Genomic DNA, 26,623 nt, shown 5'->3' on the forward strand with positions numbered 1-26,623 from the left:
AGACTTTAAATAATGATGGCTCAAAGCACCTGAGCTTTTCTAACTTTTATATTATAAATTGGTCTTATGCTGGTCATATATGGCGTTTTTTTTTTACTGATATCAGATTTTGTCCCAATAATAAACTGGTTTTCATGAGATGTTTTTTTTTGCAGTGCCCCAGCGGGATTTTACTATGTTGCGCTGCCAGACTCCGCCCGCTCGCCGCGCGTCACCGGCGAGTGGAGTGGACGCGGAGTCACTCCCCTGCCTACTTTTAATAGCTTTGTCATGTGATGGAAAGCAGTAGTAAGACAGGTGCCCTCGGTTCATTCTCGGCGAGGGGCAGCAGTTGCCTGTGTGAGAGCGAGTGGGAAGCGTGCGTGGATTTCTTTTTTACTTGATTTTATTTCCCCCCCTTTTTTTTTCGTTTTTTTTTTTTTTTTTTATTTCTCGGAGCGTCATTCAGTGTTTCTGGATGGCGTGGGACAGGTGTAACCAGGACTCGGTGTGGACAGAATTAGAGGTGAGCGCATTAAAAGCAAAAAAAAACAAAACAAACAAAAAAGACAATCCTTTTTTGTATTTTTAGTCCTCTGGAGTTTTCCCCCTTTTGCTTTTACCTGGAACGATGGATAAGTCTCTCCTCCTGCTCCTCCGCTTCTAGTGGCACCGGTGTAGCGCGCGTCTGGACGCGGCGGTTAAGGATGCGAGGGATTTACTGCAAGGGGATATTTGACATGCGGAGTCCTGTTTTCCACCTCAGTTAAACATGTAGTGGCTGTCAGGCGCGCGTCAAGGATCCCTTTTTTTCTTCTTTTTAAGAATCCCCGCTTTTACCCTCTTGCAGGATCTGCGCTTGCAAGGCTGACGGAGAATTTCTTTCCAGCCGCGGACGGAACGCGCTCCTAGTGCAAGGGGTTGAGGGGGGGCTTGTTCCTGCTGAAATGACTGAAATGTCTCAGAGTCAGGTATTTCTCGTTTGACAGATGAAATCCACTGGCGGGTGATAATCTCTGATATTCCTTGCTTTTTGGATAGCTTTTTAAAGGTTTCTCCCAAACCAGAGAAGCAACGCTATCTGGCAGGAGCATCATTGCTTTACAGTCATCATCCAGATCCAGGGTCGATGATATTTAATCTTTCTTCTGTTGATTTCAGCTCCTTTTTTCCCCCATTCCTCATCGGACATAAGTAAAGGCGACTGACCAAAGGATGCGTATTCAACAAATCCCCCCTAATTCTCCGATTCTTTATTGTATTTTTCCTTTTCTTCCCTGTCTGCTTTGTTATTCTTCATTTTTCTAGCATAACTGCAGCCTGGCATAATATTTTTTGTGTTATTATGCGCTGTAAGAACAAATATAAGCACTAAGTGCGTAACTGCACTCTGATTCAGGTATGCTTTCGGTGAGGTTCTGTTTTGGACTGCGACAGGAGACAGACACCTTTAAAAACTTCTTTTTATCCTGTAGAAGGGTTCCATGTTAAAAGCTTGCTTTGCAAACAAATAGGATGCCTACTTCCACTTATTATTTGTGCAGGTGTTTTAATGCGCGATGCGTGCGTAAAAATCGCTGGAGCGCAGTGGTGCACCCTGATCTCCTGGCTGGCGGCGCTATTTCATTAGTGTACAAGACGTCCGTGCCATAATTCGAGTACAGGACGTCCACTCTCTGAATATCTGAACAGTTCTGTAGCATTTTATTCTGTTTTTCCTAAATGTATCATGTCAACCTGTCGTTGCGAAGTGAATCTGTCGCACCTCTCTTTTGCAATTTGCATCACCACAGCGGTCTGATCGCGGTCCCGAATGTGTTGGCAAATTCCTTTGGAAACACGAACTGTGACATCAAGATCTGGACGGGTTTTACAACTTGGCACAACATCACCTTGCCCCAGCTTTTGCCTCCGATCCGAACCCGACTCCCTCTCTGGAGGGAGCAAAGGCTCGTTGCTGTGACTCATGATGTCTCTCTTGTTGCCTAAATAAACGCACGTAATGTGTATTTAGAAGAATAATAAATAGGTTTGCATTCAAAATAGATAGAGTACACTTTTGTTTTACATTTGATGGGACCAAAATATAAATACCTGAGAATGGTCCTTATAATTACTTGGGTTTGAAGCCAAAGATTTGTTTCTTTTTCTGCAAAAGAGAGTCAACCTTCCCTTTCTCCCCACTCTCTGAGGCACCTGCCCTTCTTCAGTCTGCAGCCAGGGCCAGACTTGATGATTTGATCACCCAAAAAGCAGGAGCAGCTGCTACAAACAGTATACACATTGACTAGATTACATAAAAGAGGCTGGTGAATAACAAAATGTCAACAGGCAGCGTTTAGTAGCCGGGAGGCCATGGCCCCTCCAATAACAGTGTACACAGTGTACTGGAGGTTGACAGAAGCTAAATGGAAACAGGTTGCAAGTTCTTAAAAAAAAAAAAAAAAAAAAGAAAAGAAAAGAAAAGAAAGAAAAACCTACAGCGCCCTCATAGCAGGCCTGTTAATGACAAATGGAGGTGATGGTAAAGAAGTTATATATTAATTGTAGTTGTTAAGTGCACTTTGGGAGTCAAATGAAAGAGACATAATGAATACAAAAATTTCTAATCTTAGACACTTTCTAAGATTTAGAAGATGTTTTTTTGTGTTTATTTGCCAAGTTAAGTGATAAATTGTGTGTTTACCTCATGTCTAATTATCTTTGTATTTTTTCTCTTCTGTAGTGTGCTGCCTTGGTTGGTGAAGACCAGCCCCTCTGCCCAGACCTTCCTGAACTTGACCTCTCAGAGCTGGATGTCAGTGACTTGGATGCCGACAGCTTTCTGGGAGGCCTTAAATGGTACAGCGACCAATCAGAGATCATTTCTTCTCAGTATGGGAATGAAGCATCTAATTTTTTCGAGGTAAGTTGATCAGAAGTCTGTTTCTGCACTCTGTCAAAAAACAGTGCAACTCAAAGTTGAATAAATTCAAAGGTTCTTACATCCCAATCAGTAACTGTAGCTGTCCTATCCTCACAATGCTTACATACTTTCAATATCATATCTATCTTTTATTTTTCCAGTGTTGGAGGCTTTTCTGTGCTTTTTTTTGCCGGTTTTGTCTGATAACCCCATAAAAAGTTTTCAAAAGTTGATTCTGTTAGTACAATAGGGAAATCCAGCAACTACTACTTTTGAAAGAAATTATAACTTTGGCTTCATTAGCTGCTAATGGTAACTAAGTTGTTATAGCCTCAGAAATCTAACAGTTTGGCTAGAGAAATGATTTTAAAATAGTCAAAGCTTATTAGATGCTTTTGAAACTTAAGTGCTGCCAGACAATCTGACAAGAAGTGTTTTAGCAAACTCCATTAGCACAACAATTTGAACTAAACTACCACTTCCTTTCTAACTTAGAGTGTCAGACATGGATGCAATATGATACCAAGCCTATAATTCTAACCTTCATATGCTAGGCTCAAAATAAAAGCTTTACTCACCTCTCCAGTCAAAGCCATAATCTGAATGCAACTAGATAACAATTTGAGGCACATAAATGTCACTTTAATTAGATATATTGGGGCATGATAGTGTAGCTCTTAAAGCATTATTTCATTCATAAGAGTTTCCTGCAGCTTCATTGTGCATTATACAATGCATATTTGCACTGCAGTAATTTGGACAAACAGTACTCTATTTGATGATGGAATTCGGAAAATGGTCCTCACTTTGATGCCAAGACAAGAGAACACAGACACTCTGAACACAGCAGTTAGCCACATTCTTGAATGCAACCCAAACAAATTGTTCAACTGTTACCAGTTTACAAACACAATTTTAGATTTGAGTACAAAAGATAAGGGAAAAGTCGATAAGGCACAAGAGGACCTTTGTCCCTTAGTTTGGCTCCTACCTGTGACGGTAGGCTGCCTTATCATAACTTTTTGAATTTATTTCAGCTTGAACTCAGTTTTGCGGTGCAGATCTGAGGGAACGTGTCCATAGTAAACTGTAGACATGGGAACAGAGGATATTGCAAAATACTTCTCAAAGGTTGAAGTGTAAAACTTTAATCTTTGCCCCCCCCTTTCTCTCCTGGCTCTCTTGCTGTTCTTACCCGGTGGCAAACAAAAGTCCACAGAGGGTGATGATCTGGCTGAGGCCATAAAGCCATCAGTCTTGGGGACTGAGTTCTAGTCCCCAGTTCATTATAAACCTTTATCAGTGCCAGAGATAGACAAGAAAGACTGAGATTGGATGCTTTAGCCTCGCCTCAGGAGGAAAAAAACCTGTGTGAGGAGCCAGTGCATGTGCACGCCTTTGGCCCTGTCATGTGGTCACGTTTTCAGGGCCTCTGTTGTGTGTTGTCTCTGTGCAAATGTGTGCAAGTATCCTCGGAGGTCTTGCAGGCAGCAGATGATAACAGACTGAATTCTTTCCGTGTTTGGCTCTATGTATCACCTTGCATTCTCCCTGCTGTAGACTACCCCAGACATACTACTGCTGACATGAAGGGTGGGGGATCTTAAGTACTAGCTGGTGTGACCATGGCTTCTCTGTAGTTTGTAGAGTAATATGGCTAGCAGCCACCAAGTGACTCTGGGGATAGATAAAAATACCAATGAGAGAGTATGCATGTGCTCGTGCGAGTATGTGTGTCATTTTAGCACACAAAAGAACTTTGCATCCCCTGATGAGAGCAACTTGCTCTGAGCATGAAGTCAGGATGAGAGCGTGTCTCCATGCATCTGTGTGTGCACGAGCTCCCGCAACTAAGCACGTGTGTTTCTGAATCAAAGGAAATAAAAAGGCAAATTGCAATAAACAGGTGGGATTTTTCATACCCTCAGCAGTCCAAAAATTATTTTAAAACTCAGAGACCATGGATATTAATCAACTTTTACCAGAAACAGAAAATTTTATTTGTTCTTCTAAAGGTTTAGGATATATATTATCAGAAAATGTTATAAAACTGTGAAGTTACCGGGAATATCTCTTTTTATTCGCATTTCTATTCCCTAAATTAAAATCGAGTGCTTTTAATTTCCTTCAGATACCATCTCAATGGGGTGCAATAGAGATACGTTTCTTAAAGCTGGGCCACAACTGCAAATATACAGGCTCCACATTTAGATAGTTATTATGAGAAGAAGCCAGGAGATGCATGGAAATACTAGAGAAGCTGCAGAGATTCACAGCTTAGGTAGGAGAAGCTTTGATCGTGATTTCTATAAGTTGTGCCCTCAAAAGATATCTGGCTTCTGAGTAGAAAACAATTCTTGAAAGTAGGCCAAACAAGGTCTTTTTGGTAGTTTTCAACAAGCTTAGGGACACCGCATATATGTGTTGGACATGCACTGGTGAGTTGAGAAAGAAAAACTGAGCTTGTTGGCTTAAATAAGTGGCTGGAATTTAAAACTGTTAATCATCCTAAGAGCATCCCCTCAGTTTAACACAGTTTTGCCAGCATTATGCAGTGAGAATGATTTTCTTCAGTGAAGAATTTCGTCATCTTGGTTAAGATGGTTGGATGTACAGTAAATGAAGGGTGATCCTGCAAGAAAACATGTCAGAGGCTAAAAAGGACAGAGGATCCAGCCATAAGTCAAAGAACTATCAAGATAAGAGCAAATCTATCTGTAAAATATAACAAACCAAACCAAACTTAAACTGAGAATTTAATGCAATATTTGCACAAATCATTTTGACAGCCACGTTCCATTTGTCCTAACTTTTCTATATTTTCACTAAGAAGACCCAAACATTTGGTCTGAAGATGTGCAAAACAGTAAATATTTCAAAAGTGATTCAACAAAGTATTTATTCAGGAAGCTGTTTTTGGTTTTATACCTAATATTTCAATTGAATATTGATTTAAATATTGGAAAATCATTGATGTTAGTGATTTTTAGATGACTAAATGTGAAAAGTTCACTGGACACTTTTACATGGCACTGTAATTGGGCTGTGTAATTTGAATTGTCAAACCAACTAATACCCTGATTTTTTTTTGCCTCACATATTTGGAAAGTTACCAGTCACCATGTGAAGCTTTGAGTTCATCATACAGCAGGGCCGACTAATCCTATTTAATCTGACAGAGGAAAGTTTGCTGCTTGGCAGGAATCAGAAGGCTGGGGCAGCAGCTGCATTCAGGCACCTCCTCCACACTGGCCTCTGCACGGAGGAGAGAAACATCCATTGAGAAGTTGAAGATTTAGAGAAAGTGTTAATAAATGTCCAGATTAGGAAAAGGACCCAAACAGGGTTCTTTACATTGCTTGCCTCTCCTTTCATTACATTAATAATAATGCACTGTAGTGCTCCAGCCGGTAGCAGATTATCAGAGCTGTTTTGAAGCTACATGTGTAACAGCTGGGTGCAGTTGTCACACTGAGGCCCCCTCTTTTAAATATCACCATCAAAACAATCTGCTCCTTGGATGTGTGAACCTGTGTTCACCGGTTCAGTCAGTCAGCTGTTGAAATGATTTGCAGCTTTGAGGGAAAGACAAACACCTGCTGTTTTCTATTGCACTTGGTTATTCTATTCAGCTCACGGTTGTATGTTGCATTGTAGTGAATGAATAAAGGCTTGAAAAGTTAGACCTGGGAAAAAAAAAAACTTTGTTAATGGCGTAATGGAAATTTACTGCATCCTTTTTTTTTTTTAAGGAGCTGAAATGCGTCTCTTCGTCTGTGTTTCTGTCTGGGTACATATGTGGTGGTGTACTGTGAGCAGCGTGTGTCCTCAGATCACAAGCTGTCCTCTGGCTGGCCTTTTGCTTCATTCCCTGCCTTCATCCCAACTGTCCCTGACACAAAATGTGGGGAACGATACACAACACCCCTTGCCTTTTAACACACAAACACACACACACAGCGGCTATCGCTCATGGCCCCAGCGTATTTGACACCTCTTCAAAATGAGCCGACCGCGAAAGTCCACGGTCTATTTCTGACTGCAGTTGTTAAGGGGCTAGCCGGTCCAACAAGTTCCCCGTGATCTGCCAAACATAACAGCACCAGAAGTGTGACCCAACGTCTTTTTGAACCGCAGGGTCGGCACTTGGGTTTCTTTTCCACCTTCAGCTGTTTGATTGATGGAAATTTGCTTCCACAGTGATTTGGGCATTCATGGATTCTGGAGACGGGCGCCTCCCGGCGGCGACCGCATCACGCATATGCAGATGACGGCATTTACAGCTGTTGTTGGCTCCGAGTCGGCATGTGTGATTTGGAAGGAAAATTGGCTCTAGGCTTATCGTTTGACATGCTTTCTGCTTCTGCATGTGTTCCTTTTGTGAGGTGTTTCGATGATAGATGGACAGGTGGAGCACAGGGAAGAGAGCAGAAAGAGACGAGGTGAAAACGGGGGAAACACAATGAGGCAGAGGGACAGATGGGTAGAGAAGTAGTCACATGGAGAAGGAGAAGCTTGGATGATAGCCAACCAAACCCAAAGCCTCTGGATTGGAAGTAAAATGTTGACGGCTTAGGAAGTAGTAAAATAAGATAGCAAAGCTTAAAGCATTACTCTGATATTAGACATGCTGTGATTATAAACATGTGGGCCCACATATGTCTGTGTTTAAGTCTTTGTGTTTTATGTAATTGTGAGGATGTGGTAGGATAGAATCAGTCTTCAAACAGCATTAGAAAGCTTTGTCTCCTTTTTGTTGTGCCTTATGTTCACTATAGTTCAAAATTTTAACTGCAGTCAGTATTACTCTGGATGTCTTCTTTTTGTTTTAGTTGGATCCATATTGTAAATACTAAAGCTAACACATAGCCAATGAGGTGGCTTAAGGGTTCTAAAATAGTTTTTGTATAAACTGCAATTGGAAGTGAGAAGATCATTATAGAGAAGCAGCCTGGAGGCCCATGCTAACTCTAGAAGAGCTAATGAGATAGACAAATCGGTTGACAGGACCTCTTTGAGTCGGCAGCACCAAAAAGTTTACCTATATTGAAAAATAAAAGGAAATTATGTAAGGGACTTCAAACAGCTGGAGATGCAGGCAGAGGTTTACTTTTCAGCAGAACACTGCCCATAACCAAAGCTGCAATGTAATGGTTTGCATCAATCTGTATTCATGTCATAGAATGGATCAGTCAAAGTCCAGACCAAAATCAAATGGATAGGTGTAAGGGAAATTGTGTTTATTTAACAATCTCTTAAGTGTTACAAACCTGCAGAACTATCAAGACTAAAAAACATACAAAGACAGGAGATGGAGAATTTATTTGGAAAGGCAGCCAAAGGTCGAATGGTAACTCTTCAGGAGCTGCAGAAATCCATAGCTTCGTCGGCAGAATCTGTTTACTGGAAACCTATTAGGCTTTCAAGAATTCAAGCTGTGTATAAGGGAGTACTAAAACAAAAGCAATAAGGAGTTTTTGGTTTCCCATAAGACTTGTATAGGAAAAAGGCAGCCTGTGGAAAAACTCTAGCCTGACGTAGTCCTACTCAATTCTAGTCAGAATATGAGTCTGATACTGCTCCATAGAGCTGTGATTATGGGGCGTGTTTTGAACGAACCAGGAAAAAAAATGCCTCTGCACTCAATTGGATAGACCTACAACCAATAAGAGCAACGGAGTGCGTGACGTATGTTAAGCGACGCATAGTTGTTGTCAACAAAAATCTAAGCGTGCAGTTGCACGCCTAGAATAAGAAGATGAGCCTTGATCGCGTTTCTCTGTTCCTCTTTTAAAATTAATTTGCTGTCGATATCTTCTAGAACAGACCTAATAGCAGAATCTACTCACCTCAACTCTCCAGCGGCAGCCATTGTTGTTGTCACCCAAGCACACTTTGGTCACATGGTTGATTACGTTACTGTTGATCATCTGTCCATCATCGTATAAAGCCCGCCCTGACAATTTGATTGGATCGCCAGAGAGTGGGCGATCATACTCGCGCTACTATGGAGCAATGCCAGACCGAACTTCCCGACCTCAAACCTTGTGGGTGGGACTAAGTTCGGAATGGCACCCAGGCTAGAAAAACTCCTCTAGTCTGGCCAAACATTCAAAGTGCTGTGTTGTAAAAATCCAGCACTGCATAGCTGAACCACATCTGAACACACCAACCCTACCTAGAAACATGGTGGTGGTAGCATCATGCTGTGGGTGTGCTGAAAATATTGGGCAATACAGTTACCCTGAGTGGAAATCCTTGACATATTGTTTCTTCCACGCTTGTTTGACACAAAAAGATCATAGGTGCTTAACTGTCTCCTACCTGCAATTCTCAGGTCGATATTCATCAAGCATGTTTAGATAACTGCTCATGCAGAAATGACTATAACTCAGAGGTACATAGAATTAGCCTAAAGGTTCTGGGTCTAACTAATCTGGATTTGTAGAAAATGAAGATAGATAGGGTTTTTTTCCCTGTAGAAACGGTAATGGAACTAACAGTAAATAAGAACAGGATAGATTGATTAGTTGAGTTTGGTAGAACGTGTTGGGATTAACGTTTTCTCTCAGGCATCCCAGCCTTTCGCGCAGAGACATGCAAGTGTAGATCAGCTAAAACATTTTTTGGAGATATACTCCTGTGAGCTGAAAGACACGCACACTCCTAAATACACACACGCAAGCGGCAGAAACCCCTTTCTGTCCCTGCTTCTCCCCTGCTGCACGCTGCTCGCGTTCATTTTGCAAATTTATGCTGACATTTGAGAGTGCGCCACCCGCACCAGTTCACCGCTCCAGCAAAAGGGTGTATGAATTATCATATTCTACTGTATAATATGATTTTCTCAAGTGAGTCTTATTAGAATACACCAAGCTTTCCTGATCTCAGGTTCCCTGCAGTTTTTTACTGCACTGATGCATTGTTTGCACTGTCTGATGGAAGAAATCTTCCATCACTGTCAGACCCGGCGTTCAGACGAGCAGCCATACTGTTTTGGGATGCACAAATGAGAGAGAAGTGTAGACAAATGGGCGCAGATGTATAGTAGCGAGGGATGCAAGACGTGGGCTGTCCAAGCCAGTGTCATCTCGGAGCGTCTGTCAGATCCACTCCACAACAAGAGCTCCCAACCCGCTGTGGGCTCCCTTCTCCCCCCATTCTCTCTGTCTTCCCACTCCCGAGGCAAAGCATTTGTTCTTGGCTGATGGGAAGTTTGGAGCAGCAGTGGCTAAACAAATATATTCTGGCCCACAAATGTCGCTTCTGGAAAGGAGGACTGGAAGGAAGAAGGGAGCATTGGAGGAAAGAAAAAAATAAAAAGATAGTAAACAGAGAGTTGGCTGTGGCCAAAAAAAAAAAAAAAAACCCTCTGGGGAATGTTTGGAAAAAGAGCAAGGAAACATCTCTGGGTCTGACGGTTTCTGTTTGGCTGCTTTTCCTGTTCCCTCGCACACTTGATCCCAACAGGCCTCTGCTGCTGATAGATGCATGTTTGGTGTTGCTGCCCCAGCTGATCCCATGCCCCCCTCTGTGAATACCATTCCCTTTCATCACACCAGAGCCGCCAACTTCTGCGTTATCGTGTGTGTCTTTACGTAACTGATACAAAGATTAGATGTTTCTCTGGCAAGACACATTTGCTTGTGTGGGTGGCTGGGTGAGTGGGTGGGTGTTAGGCCAAAATTATTATTTTTAGTACCTAGGGTAATCTCCACTAAGAGCCTTTCAGGCCTGTTTCAATTTAACCTGGCCAAAACACTAAGCCAATAATCCCGCCTTCCTCACAACCACTACCAGTAGCACTACTAATTCTTAGCACACACATGGTGCAATGCTTACTTACAGGGAAACCTCCCTTGAATCATTTAATATTCCAAAGTTTGGGAATGGTAAAACCACAATTCCTAGAGTCGCGTCACAGTGTCCTTGCAATGCAATGGAAAGATTTGTGTTCTCAGTTTTAAATGCACAGTTAAAAACAATCAAAGACAAGGTAAATTGTCCTGTGAGGTAAGAAGATGGTTAATTTGAGCTATATGATACATGATATGCCAATCATATAAATATAACATGTCTTTAGGGGGAAAAGAATCCCCATTTATTTATTTTTTAAAGAAAATATGAAATGCCTTTAAAGAACAAAAAAGTGGAAAGGAAAAAAATCATACACCCATTAAAGTCTTAGACAGTCACTGGTGGGTGCAATTGGAGACAATCAGTGGAATGCATGTTTGTTATCAACTTGTACTATTTAGGGCGAACCTGCTGGGTCTATCCTTACTACAGGACAGGATTGTGCACACCTAGGACTAATTTTCTCTGTTGAGAGTTTGTTTGAAAAATCAAAACAGACAAAACAGTAATCAAGCTAAGTCACACCATGTCCCCAGTATGCTTCGTTCTCCGGTTTATCCCCTCACCCCACCTCTCCTGAAGCATTTCAGTCTGCACAGGCCTCAAACAGTTCAAGAGGCTCTCTTAGCCTCTGCTGCCGCATGAGTTAGTTGATGCTTGAATGAATCACTTGCCCCTAATCAGTTGCTGTCAAAGTCTAAAGTGAAAGCTTTCATGGACATTTCTTTAAACCAAAAAGGGAAAAAATTCCTGGTATTTTCAAACAGAAAACATGAAATTGTATAATAATTGTTGTAAAGTAGGTAAATAATAGGTAAGGTAAATAGCCTCTATTTGATCCTTCACTGTGACTTATATAGGTTGTACCTCACCACTGGCGCAGCTAGACTTTTAAAATAGGGGTGGCTAGGTATTAGTTGGGGAGTTCAATATTTTTAGGGTTTAATTAGAGCAGTGTTTACCAACCGGAGGTACTCGTACCCTGAGTGGCCTGCTAGTGCATTGCAAGGGGTACATGAACATTTTTTATTTCTTAGGTAGTAAAATAAAATAGGGCTTAGATCTGTTCTGCTTTTTGAGGATCTTATTAAAAAAATAAAACAAGCTTCAACCAAAAAGGAAAATTTTCTTTGAGTTCACCTTCAGCAGTGACACACATCCAATCTGAGCAGAGGAACAGACTGGATGTAGAGAACAGTCTGGGATCAGATGTTTTTCACACTGATCTATCGGAGCTCATCAAAGCAGCTCAGGTGTCTTGATGAAAACAAAGTAAAAATAATCGAGTATCAATATAATTTTTTACTAGTATTTTGTTTCCAATTCATCAAGTTTATATGTGACTACAAAGGAGTTACTCAGAAACTTCAATAAAGACCGATTATAAGACATTTTTTTTGTGTCCATGTGACACAAGAAGAGGTCTAGCTCTAAAACTCCAACCCTTAGAGATATCTGACCTAGACTAGATTATCCTAAGCCATTTATAGAAGAATTAAAACCAGGTTTGGGATTTGTGAATCTTCAATAAAGTTGATTTTTTCTGATTTCTCTGAGTTGTGAAACTTCAATAAAGACCAATTTAAACAAACTGTTTTGTGTCCAGTAGAAGTGGTCTAGCTCTGACATGGACACAAATCCCAGACCTGGTTTTTATTATCTAACAAGTAGTTTAGAATAATCTCTATCCAGGTTTTACTTGTCTAGGTGCTATAGTTTTGTATTAGGGTAGATTAAAGTTGCTGAATGTAGCAAAAAATTCTTTGTTCATTTCCTGAATTGGAAGTTAGAATCGGAAGCAAACTTCAGCTTTGTATCTCTAGTTTGATCTACAATCTCCACTATAATCAGTCATAGGTAAGTCATGTTTATTATACCGCTCAATTCATACACAAGGCTCTCAATACACCAATATACTGTATTACACATACCAATATGAATAATTCTACCTAATTTCTGTGATTGTTGCTGAAGATTTTGCTAACGACAAGTTCTTTAAGCGTCTTCATGCTGGTGTGACGGTATTTGTCCGTTTCATAAGACTAGTAATTGAAGTAGTAATACTCAAAGGTAATACTAACTTAGTAAGAAATATTGTATTATGAAAACACAGCTATTTACCTGTAAATTGAATTACCAGGTAATACATGTAATCTGAATGGAAAACAAGATAATGTTGTAAACTGAAAAACTATTAATGTTTATTGCTGATGTAAAATAACACATTACTTTAATTCATATATAGCCAAGACCTGTAAACAGTATCCAGTGTCATTATTTTTTAAAGGTATTGACAAAAATTTTACAGTAATTTATTGGGACCTTTTTTGCCTGTTATTTGCTATATATTCCACAGGAAATGTGTTAGCATGTATTTAGTAGATTTAACCCAGGCTATTTGCTGTTTTTTTTTTTTTTATGAATTATTGAAAAAAAATATTAATTGTTAGAGTAGAATCACATGTTTCACATTCAGAATCTGATGTGTATTTCATATTAATAGAATTCAAGAAGAATTCAGGGTTTAAATCTGGGTGATCCAGAGCATAAAGTTTATTGTAAAAAGAGCAGACATCATTTTCAGTCATTTTTGAATCAGAGGATATTAGCCCTTCTATGTTTATTTGTTGAAGTATATTCCGTTTAACACAATGCTTTTCCAATTGTCACCAGCAGGGGTGGCAAGGATTTCTTCTGGGGTGGAAATTGCCCAAACATCCCTCTTGCTCCGCCACTGTACCTCACCTCTTATCCCTTGACACCTAAAGATAGACAACAGCCCCCTATGATCCTGCAGATGTAAAGCTCTTTAGAACTGGACAGGGAATACTTAAAAATGTTTTAATAGGTATGCTAAAACCAAAATTCCAAACGTACCATTATACAAAAAAGGCAAAAACGCAAATTATAAAATTGCATATCATTGGTGTAAACATGAACTGCTTCAAGTACAATTAAAATCAAAGTACAAAAATAGAAAATTGCTTTCAATTTACAGTTTAAAGTTTCTTAAATGTGTTGCATATAAATACAATACTATAACATTTTTTCTACTACAATGGTTGCAAAAGGTGCAGACCTATTGGTAGTTACATACAATGTCTTCTAGAGAATACCCTGACTGGGGACAGAGGTAGTTTGCATGGCAAGGCAGAGTTTAGGTAACTTGGCAGTATGAGTATATGTGAGCTTATTGGTTTCCACCTCAGATATGGGTCAGAGTCAAATGAATTGGAGTTTACTGTCTTCACTGCAAGCTCCAATGTTGGCTTGCTTCTCCCCAGAGCCTTGTAGAGCTCACCATAGAGTTCATTAATTGCTTGCTTTTGGACTGGAAGAGATGAATATTTTACCTTTTCTTCCATCTTCACAATCTCTGTCATAAGGCTTATGAAGATCTTGTCCCAACAGTTATCAGCCACATGAGGAAGGGCCTTAAAGCCTGGGGTCAAGGGCTGTGCATTTGGGGAGAAATTCTTTACACACAGTGTATCTATCACCCAGGTTCTCTCTGCTGGCTGCCTTGACTTGAGTTATCTCCAATGCAATTCTCACATCTTGGTCAGTCAAGGCAGTTACAGCTTTATTGTTTAGTTATTTGTCGATCCGTGTTGTGTACACTGCTGTCGAAGATACATCTTGTAAATGGAGTTCCAACAAGTAGTGAAACCCTGAATGAAGGACATGTTTAGTACATTAAGTATTGCCTGTTTTCCTTTAAGTATGTGCACACTCGTGCGCTACAGTGAAAGAAGATTCCTGCTGATTTTACCAAATTTTACTCTGGAGACATGTTGGAATGATGTTACTTTTCGTAAAGCTCGATTTAATGAACAAAACACCCACTTTGGGGGTCCGGTCCTGCTTCCTTCATTATATTAACCATATTGGAATTATGGTTCCAGTCCTCTCCAGGTTCCACACTAACACAACCACCTTTAGTATAACTGCTACATTCAAGCTGCTGTGTTGTTCATTTGTGGCCCGAGTTTGCAGAACTCTGCTTTCTATGTTTCACTCTGCAGTTATGTGATGTACAGTAACTGTTAGTCTTATTAGCTCTGAATATCCAGCCATCAATTTTAAGTGCCACAGCAGCTACTATGGACAAGTCATGTAATACAGCCAATCATAACTTTGTTATAGAAAAGATTGAGAATTTTGTAGAAATTAAGGGTACAGTGCTAGGCTGATTTAAATCGTATTTATTTGACAGATTTCAGTTTATTCATGTTATTGATAAATCTTCCTCATAATCCAGGGTTACCTGTGAAGTACCACAAAGATCAGTGCTTCCAATAGGTAGAATCATTAGAAAACATTGGATTAGTTTCCACTGTTATGCTGATGATACTAAACTATATCTGTTTATAAATCCAAGTGAAACTAACCCATTGCATAGACTACAGTCTTGAAGACATAAAAACCTGGATGACTCAACTTTCTGCTCCTGAATGCAGACAAAACAGAAGTTATATTCTTTGGACCAGAGTCTTTGACAAAGAAGCTGATTAGTCAGTCAATTCATTTGCATGGGATGGGATTAAATTGATCTCAGATAATAGAGTAAAAAAAAAAAAAAAAAAAAAAAGAAGTTTTTTTTTATCAGGGCTTGTCATTTAAATCCAATAGCAAAGAGGTTTATAGAATGCCCTTTTTTCATCTTCTAAATATAAAAAAATAAGAATATCTTTTCCAGGGGTGATGCTGAGAAAGTAGTCAGTGCATTTGATACTTCAAGGCTGGGCTATTGTAATTCTTTATTTTCAGGAAGTCCACAAAATTTTGTTAAAAGTCTTCAGCTGATCCAAAATGCTGCAGCCAGAGTTCTGATTAAAATTAAAAAGAGAGATCATATCTCTACTATCCTAGCTTCTCTTCATTGGCTTCCTCTAAAATCCAGAATAGAATTTAAAATCCTCCTCACATACACTATAAAGCCTTAAATGACAAAGTTTCATCTTACATCAGAGATATGATTGTTCCTTTTGTTCCTAACAGAGCACATCCCTCTTAATCTGCAGGTTTACTAGTGGTTTCTGGAATTTCTAGAGCTATCCAGAGCTATCTCTATAGGAATGCTGCTATAGGCTTAGAATGCCAAAGGACATAGAGACCAGTTTTCATTATTCTATCTTTATCTCCCTTTTCTGAATATTTCTTTAGTTAAACCTCATGCTCTTTCTGTCTTTTCTCATCATAGTAGCTTCTTCTGGTCTGTTCCTGTTTGGCTATGACATGGAGAGAAATATTAGTTGTGCTGCTGCCATCAACACCTTTGTTTATAGATGTTGGAGCTTGGTCTGTTTTTTTTTTTTAGTGTAGCCCTGTTTCTCTAACTGTATGTGCTCTCATTTGTCCTTTGACTTTGGAGCTGGATCAGATCCCATCTGCCTAACTGTCTTTCCTGGACAGGCCCGTCTGTGGAGCTAGTTAAAAATTGCCTTTTGTTTCTCTGATTCTTTATGTATGTCTGCTTCTGTCTCATTGAACCCCAGTTGGCTTTGGCAGATGGCAGCTCACATTTAGCCTGGTTCTGCTGGAGGTTTCTTCCTGTTAAAATTGAATTTTCCTCTCCTCTGTCGTTACATGATGTTTGGTGTGAGGGATGGCTGAAGAATAAATAAGTCGGTGCAAATCAGCTGGTTTTCCTTTTGAATTTGAACCAGTCTGACTGTAGATCCAGTTGAACTGTTTCTGTAAAATGCCTTGAGATGACATGTTGTGAGTTGGCGCTATAAAAATAAACTGAATTGAATTGAAGTTTGACAAATAGCCAGACGTAAAACTGATCTGCACTGAAGAATTATGGCATACTGCTTTTTTCTTGTCCACTCGTTTTTTTTCTATTTCCACATGTTTGTTTCACAGACTAGATCATAGGGCGAAGTGCTCCCAAACAAGAGATTTCAAAGACAGAAGGAGGTCTTTAAGATCTGGCTTCTCTCTAAAACTGCAGCTAGCCATGATGTCCTGCAGCCAAAGCCTGTCTGTTCTCTTTTCTGGTTCTGTAGTTGTTTGCCTGTAAGCCGTTGTACTGTGTGGAAACTCTGTTTCATACTGAATATTCTGTAACGAAATATCCAGTGATAAATACATGTCTCGTTACACTCTTATTATCTACCATAATTTGGTTTTATTCACTATCACATTACACTTGTTAGAACTGACCAATCTGCCTGGACATTATCACAGAATTGCAACAGCTGCTTCTTTGGGAGTGTGTTGCCAAAATTGTGTACAAACCAGAATAAAAAAGAAAAAAATTATACTGAATAAGGCTCCACTACCTTTAGCCAGCTTGTTAAAAAAATAAATAAACCAACACCAAAAATTATGTTGACTTGTGGTTTCTGGTTTGTGATGTTTTACCCTCAATTTCATATGAACCTTAATGTTTTTTTTTGTCCATGGGAGAAATGCAAGGGGCTCACTTTTTCTCTTGAGTTCACAGCATATGCTGCTTGTGTTCTCCACTGTAAGCAAATTATGTCAGAGTTTATTAGCCAGTTAATCAAGACTTACATTTTAAAGTGGACTGATTTTCAACTGTGGACTGTGCTCTAAAAAAAAAACAAATTATTAAAGGAAACAAATTTCCAAACTATTTAAGCAGAGAGAGGGACTATGGTTTAGAAGCACCTAAGTGAAGGTAGAAAGTTCTTGGAATATTGTAGAATATTCTAAAATCTATTTTTCTAAACTGCGTTACCTTAGAAAGAGTACCGAATGGCACATATTTAGGTTCTACACATTTAACACATGTTCTTTTCTTTTTCAGTAGGAAATATCAAACAGCTCTTTTTGGTTGGCTGATAAGCACCAATAGTAGGTGGAGGGACAGTGTGGTATTAATCTTAGCTCCTTCAGCATCTTATTAAGAGATGATAGTATAGGGCTGAAAACTGCAGAAAGAGCATGACAAACATTTTAACTTATAAAACTGTAATGTCCTTTAACAATGCATCCATTTGTTCTTAGTCTTTATTTAATGTTTATTGTGAAAGCAGGACTTTTTATATCTTTGTTACTTAGACAATTTTTTAGAATAGTTTCTCCTAAGAGATATGGAGCGATTAGTATATAGAGTGTGTACAAAACAAAATTTTGTTCTGTACAGCTCTCAAGACATTTCCATTTCTTTAAGTAAAGCAGTGATAAAATGTAAACATGATGATCAAACGTAAATATACGACTAGATATGAGATAGACATGTGATTTACAGTTTTTCCAACATTCATTTCCCTTTTATTTAACATTCCGCAGTCTAATGGCAGTGAGGAAAAAAACTGTTTTGGAATCAGCTGGACCTTTTCTAAAAAAGTATTGTCCTTAAAATTCCATTAGCTCTGTTTGATTTATGACATTTCTAAAAAAAATAAAATAAAAAATACTTGTAGCTCCTTCCATAAGACCATAAGACCAATTTCAGCAATGTCAACAATGTTTAAAATTGAAGGATTTTTGAATGTTTAAAATTGTCACCAAAAAGTTTGACCAACATTAATGACTTCACGTTTTTAGACATAAGACATAAGATAGTGAGGTGTTTGGGTACGGTGTGTATATGATACAAGATAGAAGCTTTAAACGGCAAACTTTTTCCTCCTGAAGGCCAAATACCCCCCAAAAATTCTAGTTTTTGATATAATTCTAATCTTAACTTCCAGTATTTCTACCGTATAACAGTAAAAGACTCCATCTATTCTCAAAGTACCTGCCTCGTGTTTTGAGCAGGGATTAGATTGATTTATGTGTAATGTCTGTTTTTATTCCTCAGTTTTACTATATGTGCATCCCTTTCGCACAAAGTTCACACAAGGAACATGTTTAATGGGAACATGTTGAATATAAAGGAAAGAAACTGACTTGAATTTGTTTAATTAATTCCAGAGTCGAATGGAAAAGCTGCCAAAATGGTTTATTGAAATGGTGTTGCAGAAAGAGCCCTTTGTGTGTCTATTGTCTGAAGGACCATCAACTACTTTAAATTGTCCTCTTCATCCGGGTTCTCCTCACTTTGGAAATTCTCAGAGAAAGACATTATTTTGACAAATGGAACACCACAAACCCTCGATGAGCTTGGCAGGGCCTGAAAGGTCAGGAGCCGCATTGTGCAGTTACCTGCACGTATGTGTGTGTGTGAAAGTGGTGTCAGAAGCAGATAATAGCGAGAAATTCTGGTCCATTTTACTCCTGTAGGAGATCTATGTAAATGTCAAAATCAAAATGACCAGCCTTTTTCTGTGTGTGTCCTCATGTAATTGTTTTATGGATAGCTACACTTGGCTTCTAATGACAGGCTGGCATTCCAGCCAGAAAATGTGGCAAAAAGATGGACAGCCGAAACAGTCTCTGTGCTCTGTCTTTTTTTTTCCTCTCTGAGCTTAATCTGTTCCCCTCCCTGTGTTCTTCCAACACATTATCAGCAGTGTAACAGTCGGTTCAAAGGCCCCTTGCTTAGAAATGCACATTCAGAGCTGCCGACTTAAGCAAATAGCTATTTGCATGCCATTAGCAAGGAGGAGGGGTGGAGGTGCAGAGTAGCACCATTCTTCATCCCTACTCAGTATCTAGCTGAATATTCTTTATTTGAGTCTCCAAATCTCTGTTTTCTCTCCCTCCTCCTGCTGTGGCCATCATAGCAAGGCACAGTTGGAGCAATCACAGCAATCAGGGTTTCCTCATGCCAAGCCATTCGGGAAGTGGCTGCCAAAACAAAGAAGAACGTGTCCAGTCATTATGATGCCGTGTGATTTGGTTGGTGATAGCAAATAGTTGCTTGGACCATCTGTTAAACGGCTGGTATAGGAAAACAACAGCATCTTGGGTTAGGAGGAGACTAGATTGGGAGGTTTTACCAGCATTCACAACAACCTGTGGGCTTATCAGGTATTTGGATAAGCTGTCTGATAACATATGTTCATACACAGACAACCGCAGGCCTTTTGTTCTGTGTTCCGGTAGATGTTAGATTAATTTGTATAGATCCATACATTCCCCTTCAATCTACATCCATGGATTTTGATCTTTTGGATTCTAACCATGAAAACCAGCAAATTCTTTTATTTGTTTGTTTTTGTTTATTCAGTTGGAAAAGTTTAATGTGATATCTTTAGATCTCAACAAATTGGTGGCGGAGTTCAGGTGGTTTGTCACTGGTTAAATGAAAACTAGAGAGAGCAGTATAGCCAAACTCCTCTGAGTAGGTGTCTCAATTGGAACTGGCCTGTGTCAGCTAGTGCAACAGCAGTTCTCCTTCTCCCTTAACTCACCTTTGCATTATTTTTCTTCCTCATTACCAACATTGTCATTGCTCCATTGATTTATCACCTGCATCAACTTTTAAACAGAGATATGCCGCTTGCTTTAATTGATCTCACAGTGAAGAAATTTACTGGTTACATCAGCTCAAATTGTCAAAAGAGAAGAAGAAAGTACCAAAGGAAGAAAGAGGTAATGGGATATGTACACTATATACGGTAGGTCCACATATCAAAATGCAACATTTATACTCAGATTTTTAGTATTCAAATAAGTGAAAGTCAATAAAAGTGTATTTAAATCTAATCCAATGATATTAACAAAATAAAATCCAGAGGTATTTTTTATAAATTAGCCTGGTTCATTACTACCGTAAGTTTATTTCAAAGCAATCTTTTTTCTTTTTGATTTGTTTAGCCTAATGGCTTATATTTTAGAGTCAGTTGACAGGACATAGGCTTTAAAGAGAGGGAGATTGAATGTGGCAATGGCCAACAGGCCAGGACTCGAACTCATGATCGTTGATAAATAACACCTTCATACATGGGCCGAATACTTCACCTTTGCAGTATCGCTGCACCCCGACTTTGCAGAGAGCCTTAATTCAGACAAAGGTTATCCGTGGTGACAAACTTATCTCTTAACTGGAAAGCAAACTGCAGAATTAGGTCCAGCTTGAATTTCTATAAACCTTAACCAGCTAAGGACTGGGGAAAAAAACAAACAAAAAGAAACATATAGAACCTCATCAAAGATTACTTTCTATTCAGAAGAAAACCAAAAGTAGTTCTAATAGCTCCATATCTCTGAAGAGAAACTATTCTAAAACGAGAAGCACTGAGGCACATGTACTCTCTTGGGAACAAATAGAGCATGCTGGAATCAAGAGAAAAAACAGTTTAATGTTAAAATGAGTCAAATATCTAAAAATGTGACACAGTTAAACTGAGAATCACTGAGCTAGGAGTACTTTTTATGTAAAAAAAATACAACTCAAGAGCTCCATCTTCGAAAGATATACCACTTAACCCAGTCACTTGAAAGCCAATTATATTGCTGCATTTAGAACAGTTTTCCTACCATTGCTGTGACTGGTGTGTCCAGAACATGTGAAACCTGTCTACTGGATCATTTACTTAGGAAATAATTTTAAAAAGTGAGATGCCCTGTTGGCTTTAGAGTTGCAACGATACCGCAAAAGGCATTCAATTCGTGGGTACATCTTGTGAGCCATTCCCAATTCTCATCATGATGAAGGTTTAACATTTAGTTTCATGATTTGGAACACCATCAGACCTAGACACTGCTGCCTGCCGCTGACTGTCCCACACACACACTCAGAGTAAAACGTAACAGTGTTATGTATGGTTTCATCGCTTCGTATAGGCCATAATCACCCTCTCTCCATCTCAGTAAGCTCATACTAAATGACCAGACGTCTCTGGTGGCTGCCATGATTTTTCTCTCCGTTACGCATTGTGCCATACCTCACTCCCTCCCTCTCTCCATCCTTTCTACCATATGTTGTGCCCGCGTGACCGGCCAACGTGTCGGGCCTGACTAACGCCTTAACAGCACGGTTGACGTTGATTTATTTCCTCTGAAATCAGGGGGCTGAGGGTAATAACACAGAATGACATTATTTGTTTATCAAATCCATGGCTGTATTTCTTGGCAGAGTAAAGATGTGATGACTTGATACTTGTGTCCCCCTTGCTATACATACATATGAATCCCTCAACTCTCCCTGCAAACTTTTGATTGTGCCCTTATTAGAAGGCTTTGTCTGTTGTTTAACCTTTTGATCTTGGAAAGTTTGAAGTGAAAAGGAGCAAAGGAAATAGCGAGTGATAGTATGCAATGAAAGGCAGGAATTGATGACTGGACTACGAGTATTTGTGGCCAGGTAAGCAAATGTAGAGTGAATTGCAAAAGCATTCGTGTTGGTAAGAAAAACAGTCAATTTCAGAAAATGTCAATTTAAAGCCACAGACTTAAACATCTTTAATTATGTTTAAAGGCAACACTTTAAGCAGTTTTGTAAAGTAGAGCAGTCCCCCCCAATTTTGTAAAAATACTTAAATTGAGTGAAATTGGATGGAGGGCATGCCAGCAGGCATTTTCAATTTTTTTTCAAAGAATCTTGACTATTTTATGAGACTGTTGTTCTAGTTGTATGTTTAGGGTTTTTGTTGTGTTGGAAGATTGATATCATCCTGAACTCAAATTTTGACACCTTTAATTATCTTTTTAATTTTTTTGTTTTTCCGTTGTTAGTTTGAGCCTGCCACCACCATAGTTCATGGTTGTGCTAATTTGATAAAGGTAATGTGCAGTGTCAGTTTTTTGAGGCTTAAGGTACAGTAAACTGTAAATTGGATTACTCGTGGGTTATTTAACAGCTTCCCTCTTTCCACTATTCCATAAGGTTTTTGAAGGGCATGGCCAATAGTTGTCTTTAGAAGAGATTTTCCCACCTTAGCTGCAGAGCTTTACATCTCCTCCAATGTTACTATATGGTTACTTTGTTTTAATCTATTACACACATTTCTCAGTAGAATAGAAAGACATTTGTGGCTTGGTATCAAAATATGGAAAAGTCGATGCATCGATGACTGGTGATAAAAAAAAAAACAAAAAAAAACATCATGGAAATTATTTCCTGTCCCCATAAAGCATATATGTTCACATGTTCTGTGTTTCACAAAAAACTAATAAACAAAAAGAAAAAAAAAACAAAACAACAGAATAAAAGGGTATCTGTATTTAACAGAATATACTGTAGTATCACCTTGTACCATTTTAATGCATGAATACTAGATGGACAGGAAACATTGAATTTGCTTGGGAATTTGGAATTCCACAAAATAAGTAGATCTAATTTTCTATAAATCCCAGTGTTCATAAAGAGTGTGTATTAAAAACGTCATCTTCACCTTCTGTTATCAGCACTGTGAATGGTATATCCTAGAGCACAATGCTTACGTTGTAGGACCCAATGAAAGAGTAAAAGGACAATCTCAAAGACGGCACTCTAGATAACAAACTGGCCTCTCCCAATAATGAGCAACTTTGGGTTGCCTTTCTTTTCTCTGTGATGTGGGGGAAGATTGGGTGGTGTTGGTGGAGGGAACTGAGATTTTTTGCCAGCTTGTGCCAGTGTGTTTTATGGCTAATTGAGGCATTTGGAGTAAAACTACCTCAAAATTGCACCCTTTAGAATTGGAGCAGGGTTAATATATAGTGATCCCACAATTAGCCCGGGATTGTTAAGATCTCTTTAAATCTGTGAGGTCCATTAAGCCGAGATGGCCGAGAAAGAGGTTCCACAGAGACAATTTTTTCCCTCTCCGCTCTTTGTTTGTCCTTTCCTCTCTTCCTCTTAGTAGCTGCTGCTGTGGTGATCAATATAAACAATGTCAGCTTGTTGGCAGGTTATTCTGTCATTTTACAAAGGGTCACACGGTTACAGCTCTTTTTTTTTTTTTTTTACTGATGCAAAAGAAAGAGATTAGTTATTGGTAGCAGACTCATGTTAGTTTAAAGCGTTGATGATGATACCTTAGCTGGTTTGGAAAAACTTGTCCTCCTGGCCATAGGTATTAGATCATTTTCTCTCTTGGGTAGAAACTATCACTGTGGTTTGCTCCTTACCCCAGTTTCTCAAATCCCCACTTGGCCCTGCAAGTGCCTCTGCGAGAGGAAAAGCAAGCAGGCTGCCTCCTGATCATCACGACTCAGGCTTTTTACAAGTGTGTCTCTCAGAATATGGAAGTTGCTTCTGAGTTATCTTTCGGGGATACATAGCACCTGTGGGAGACTGCAAATTTGGTGGATGTTTTTCAAACAGGATTGAGCTAAAAAGCAACAATTGAGCGAACCTCACCCAATAAATTCACCCAACTCCTTTGTGAAGTGTGACATACATACAGAGTCTAGCTTTTAATGGGGCAATTTATTACTTTATTTTTCTTAGCATGCAAATTTATAGGTTTAAGTGGGATGAAAGAGATGGATAAAACTGCACCCAAGTATGCAGTTGATTGGGTGGTTGATGAGTAACGGCTAAACAGATGGCTGGCACATCAAAGACCCATTTGTGATCATCTAAAATTATACTAAATTTTAATTTCTTGCGCAAGATGTCTTTTTGGACTAAGCCGAGGCCTGAGCTTTATCAGCAGGTAGTAGCAATTTGCTTAGTGCTCAGGTAATGATTTGGGAAGCAGGAGAAACGGTGAGGGCTTCAGTAGCACTATGTTCCAGCACAGTGGATTTTAAAGCTTCTTGCAAGTAATTAAGCAGCATGCCACCTCATACAGAGCAATTTCCTGCAAGGCATTAGCTGCCAATGCAGCATGGCTTCAGTACACCGTGTTATCTCTGTGAAATATGTCCTCTCTATCATTTTTTAATAATAACTGACTATTTATATTGATAGGGAAAAATTGCTCAATGATTTCCTGAATAACAACCTTAACTAGTTCAGAGAAAAGTAAAGATGTGTTTCTAATTTAGCGTGCCTTCTTATTTGTTAACCTAACTTTGTTTCAGTGCAGCTTTGCTGGACTCGAATTTTGGGTCCAAGAAGCTGCCTGACTTTTCCCCACGGCATAATGATGGCCACGTCGTCACAAGTGACGATAATCCTGCATAAAGGGATTTGTTCCTCTACGGCTGACAACAGAATGTCCCAGGGCAAAATACTGTTTATCTTTCCACTCTCTTAAAGTTGCCCTTCTGGGCTTTTGGGGCCCAAGAACACTTCTTACACTTGCATTGCCTGTAAACAGGACAGGGCAATGCATGCACTAGAAAACATCCACCCTACTTTCAAACAAGCTGCCCTGTCAGTCTTAATAGTAAACTGCATTTGGACATTTTCTGTTATTTCTGCTATTCCCTCCTTCCGCTTGGATGAGAATCGGTATCAGATTCATCATAATCTAATCTGTGAATTAATCATCATACTATAAGGCTGAAATTGATGCTAAACTACATATTTAAATCAGTTGCAGGATTCATTTGCCATTCCTAAGAATTGCTTAGCCAATACCATCCCACTCCAGCCCACCGTGTTGATCCATTACAGGCCAGACATCATTAGGATCTATGAGTACCATTTTTAGATTATTCTAATTTCTCTTCAAGAAAGCAGATTAACTGATTAACAACATTTGTTAGTAATTTTTATGTTTTTGTTCCTAATCATTTGTCAATTAATATTTGTAGTTGGAGCATGTTTTTATGTAGTCCATGTTCAACTGACAAATTATATGTGAAAATTAAAAAGTTTCTATTAGAACCAGATTAAAGCCTCACTGTTTTAACCTAGTTTGGTGGTAAATTCCATCCACCCAAAAATAAAATGGATTTCTGACTGTAAAAACTGTTAGCAGCTTACTTTTCTGTGCAACTGTATTGGCAACACGTTATGTACTTAATTACTTCTGTCCTTAATTACCAAATTATGTTTTTATAATTTGTTTAGTTATCCATAGTCCAACAGCTATCCATGATTGTTCCCTAGATTCCCATTTATAATGATATAATTATTAAAAAAAGGCATTTTATCAGTTTTTCTAATCTGACATTTAAAAAAAGTTCTGAAACCAGATCAGAATGCTTTACTTTTTCAGTAAACACTCATGTTTTTCCTTAAAATACATATAATCTGTCAAAGCATTTTAAACATACCCAGTTTGTTTAGCATTAGACTAATGCTTGCCTACATTTTATAGGGGATCCAACCTTTTTAGTTCTAAATAGTAGAGACAACCTTTGCTTATTTTTTTCTTGCTGCATTAAAACTCTCTATACCAGAATGGACCCCCTGTCTTCTTTCTGTCAGTCTCAATAAAGGTTTTCCTCTTGGACATATTATTTTGGTCCAGTAAGCCGTATGCTTAAAATATGAGGACACACTTGAATCACATGTGCACAGGGAGATTTTGTTGCTCTGAATCCTGCCAGAATGAAGCAGCTGTTGCAAAAGATATTAACAGTGAAAGCTTAAGTGCATGCAAACACTGCCATTACCCCACTCTAAAAAATATAAATTCAGCTTCTCTTGTCTAATATGGCCTATATTTCTTGTCTTTCTGTGTTTTTTCCCTGCCTTCTTCATTTCCCCCCTTTCTAAGAAGATAGATGAAGAAAATGAGGCCAACTTACTGGCAGTGCTTACAGAGACCCTGGACAGCATCCCGGTGGACGAGGACGGGCTCCCTTCATTTGAGGCCCTGGCAGATGGGGACGTGACCAATGCAAGTGACCGGAGCTGTGCCTCCTCCCCAGATGCCTCACCTCACACCCCAGAGCCTGAGGAGCCTTCTTTGGTAATGCAACCTTCAGATTGTTTGCAACCTGGGGTGTGATTTTTTTCATTATATTTATTTAGAATACTTGGGTTCCTACACAGCTTTGAAATTGTCTGGTTTTGAATTTTATTGAATTCATGTCTAGGTAGGGAAAAGAGTTGAAAACATAGTAAGGAAAAAAGCTGTTATTTCAGACAGCTTTATAAATTTCTTTATAACTTTGCATCCATCCATCCATCCATCCATACATCCATACATACATCCCATCCATCCAACCTACCAACCAACCAACCAACCA

General features: G+C 39.1%; 1 protein-coding gene across 1 annotated transcript in view; it reads left to right on the top strand.

Moving 5' to 3' along the window:
• The first annotated feature begins 312 nt into the window (after positions 1 to 312).
• ppargc1a (peroxisome proliferator-activated receptor gamma, coactivator 1 alpha) overlaps positions 313 to 26,623 on the top strand; it is a 53,230-nt gene continuing 26,919 nt past the window's right edge. Inside the window, exons 1-3 of the mRNA XM_015377295.1 lie at positions 313 to 505; positions 2,705 to 2,884; positions 26,149 to 26,343. Of these exons, the coding sequence (XP_015232781.1) occupies positions 458 to 505; positions 2,705 to 2,884; positions 26,149 to 26,343 (423 nt within the window). The 5' untranslated portion in view covers positions 313 to 457. The remainder of the gene's footprint in view (positions 506 to 2,704; positions 2,885 to 26,148; positions 26,344 to 26,623) is intronic.

This window comes from Cyprinodon variegatus, unplaced genomic scaffold (genome assembly GCF_000732505.1).
Source record: "Cyprinodon variegatus isolate N-32 unplaced genomic scaffold, C_variegatus-1.0 Scaffold151, whole genome shotgun sequence".
NCBI lineage: Eukaryota > Metazoa > Chordata > Actinopteri > Cyprinodontiformes > Cyprinodontidae > Cyprinodon > Cyprinodon variegatus.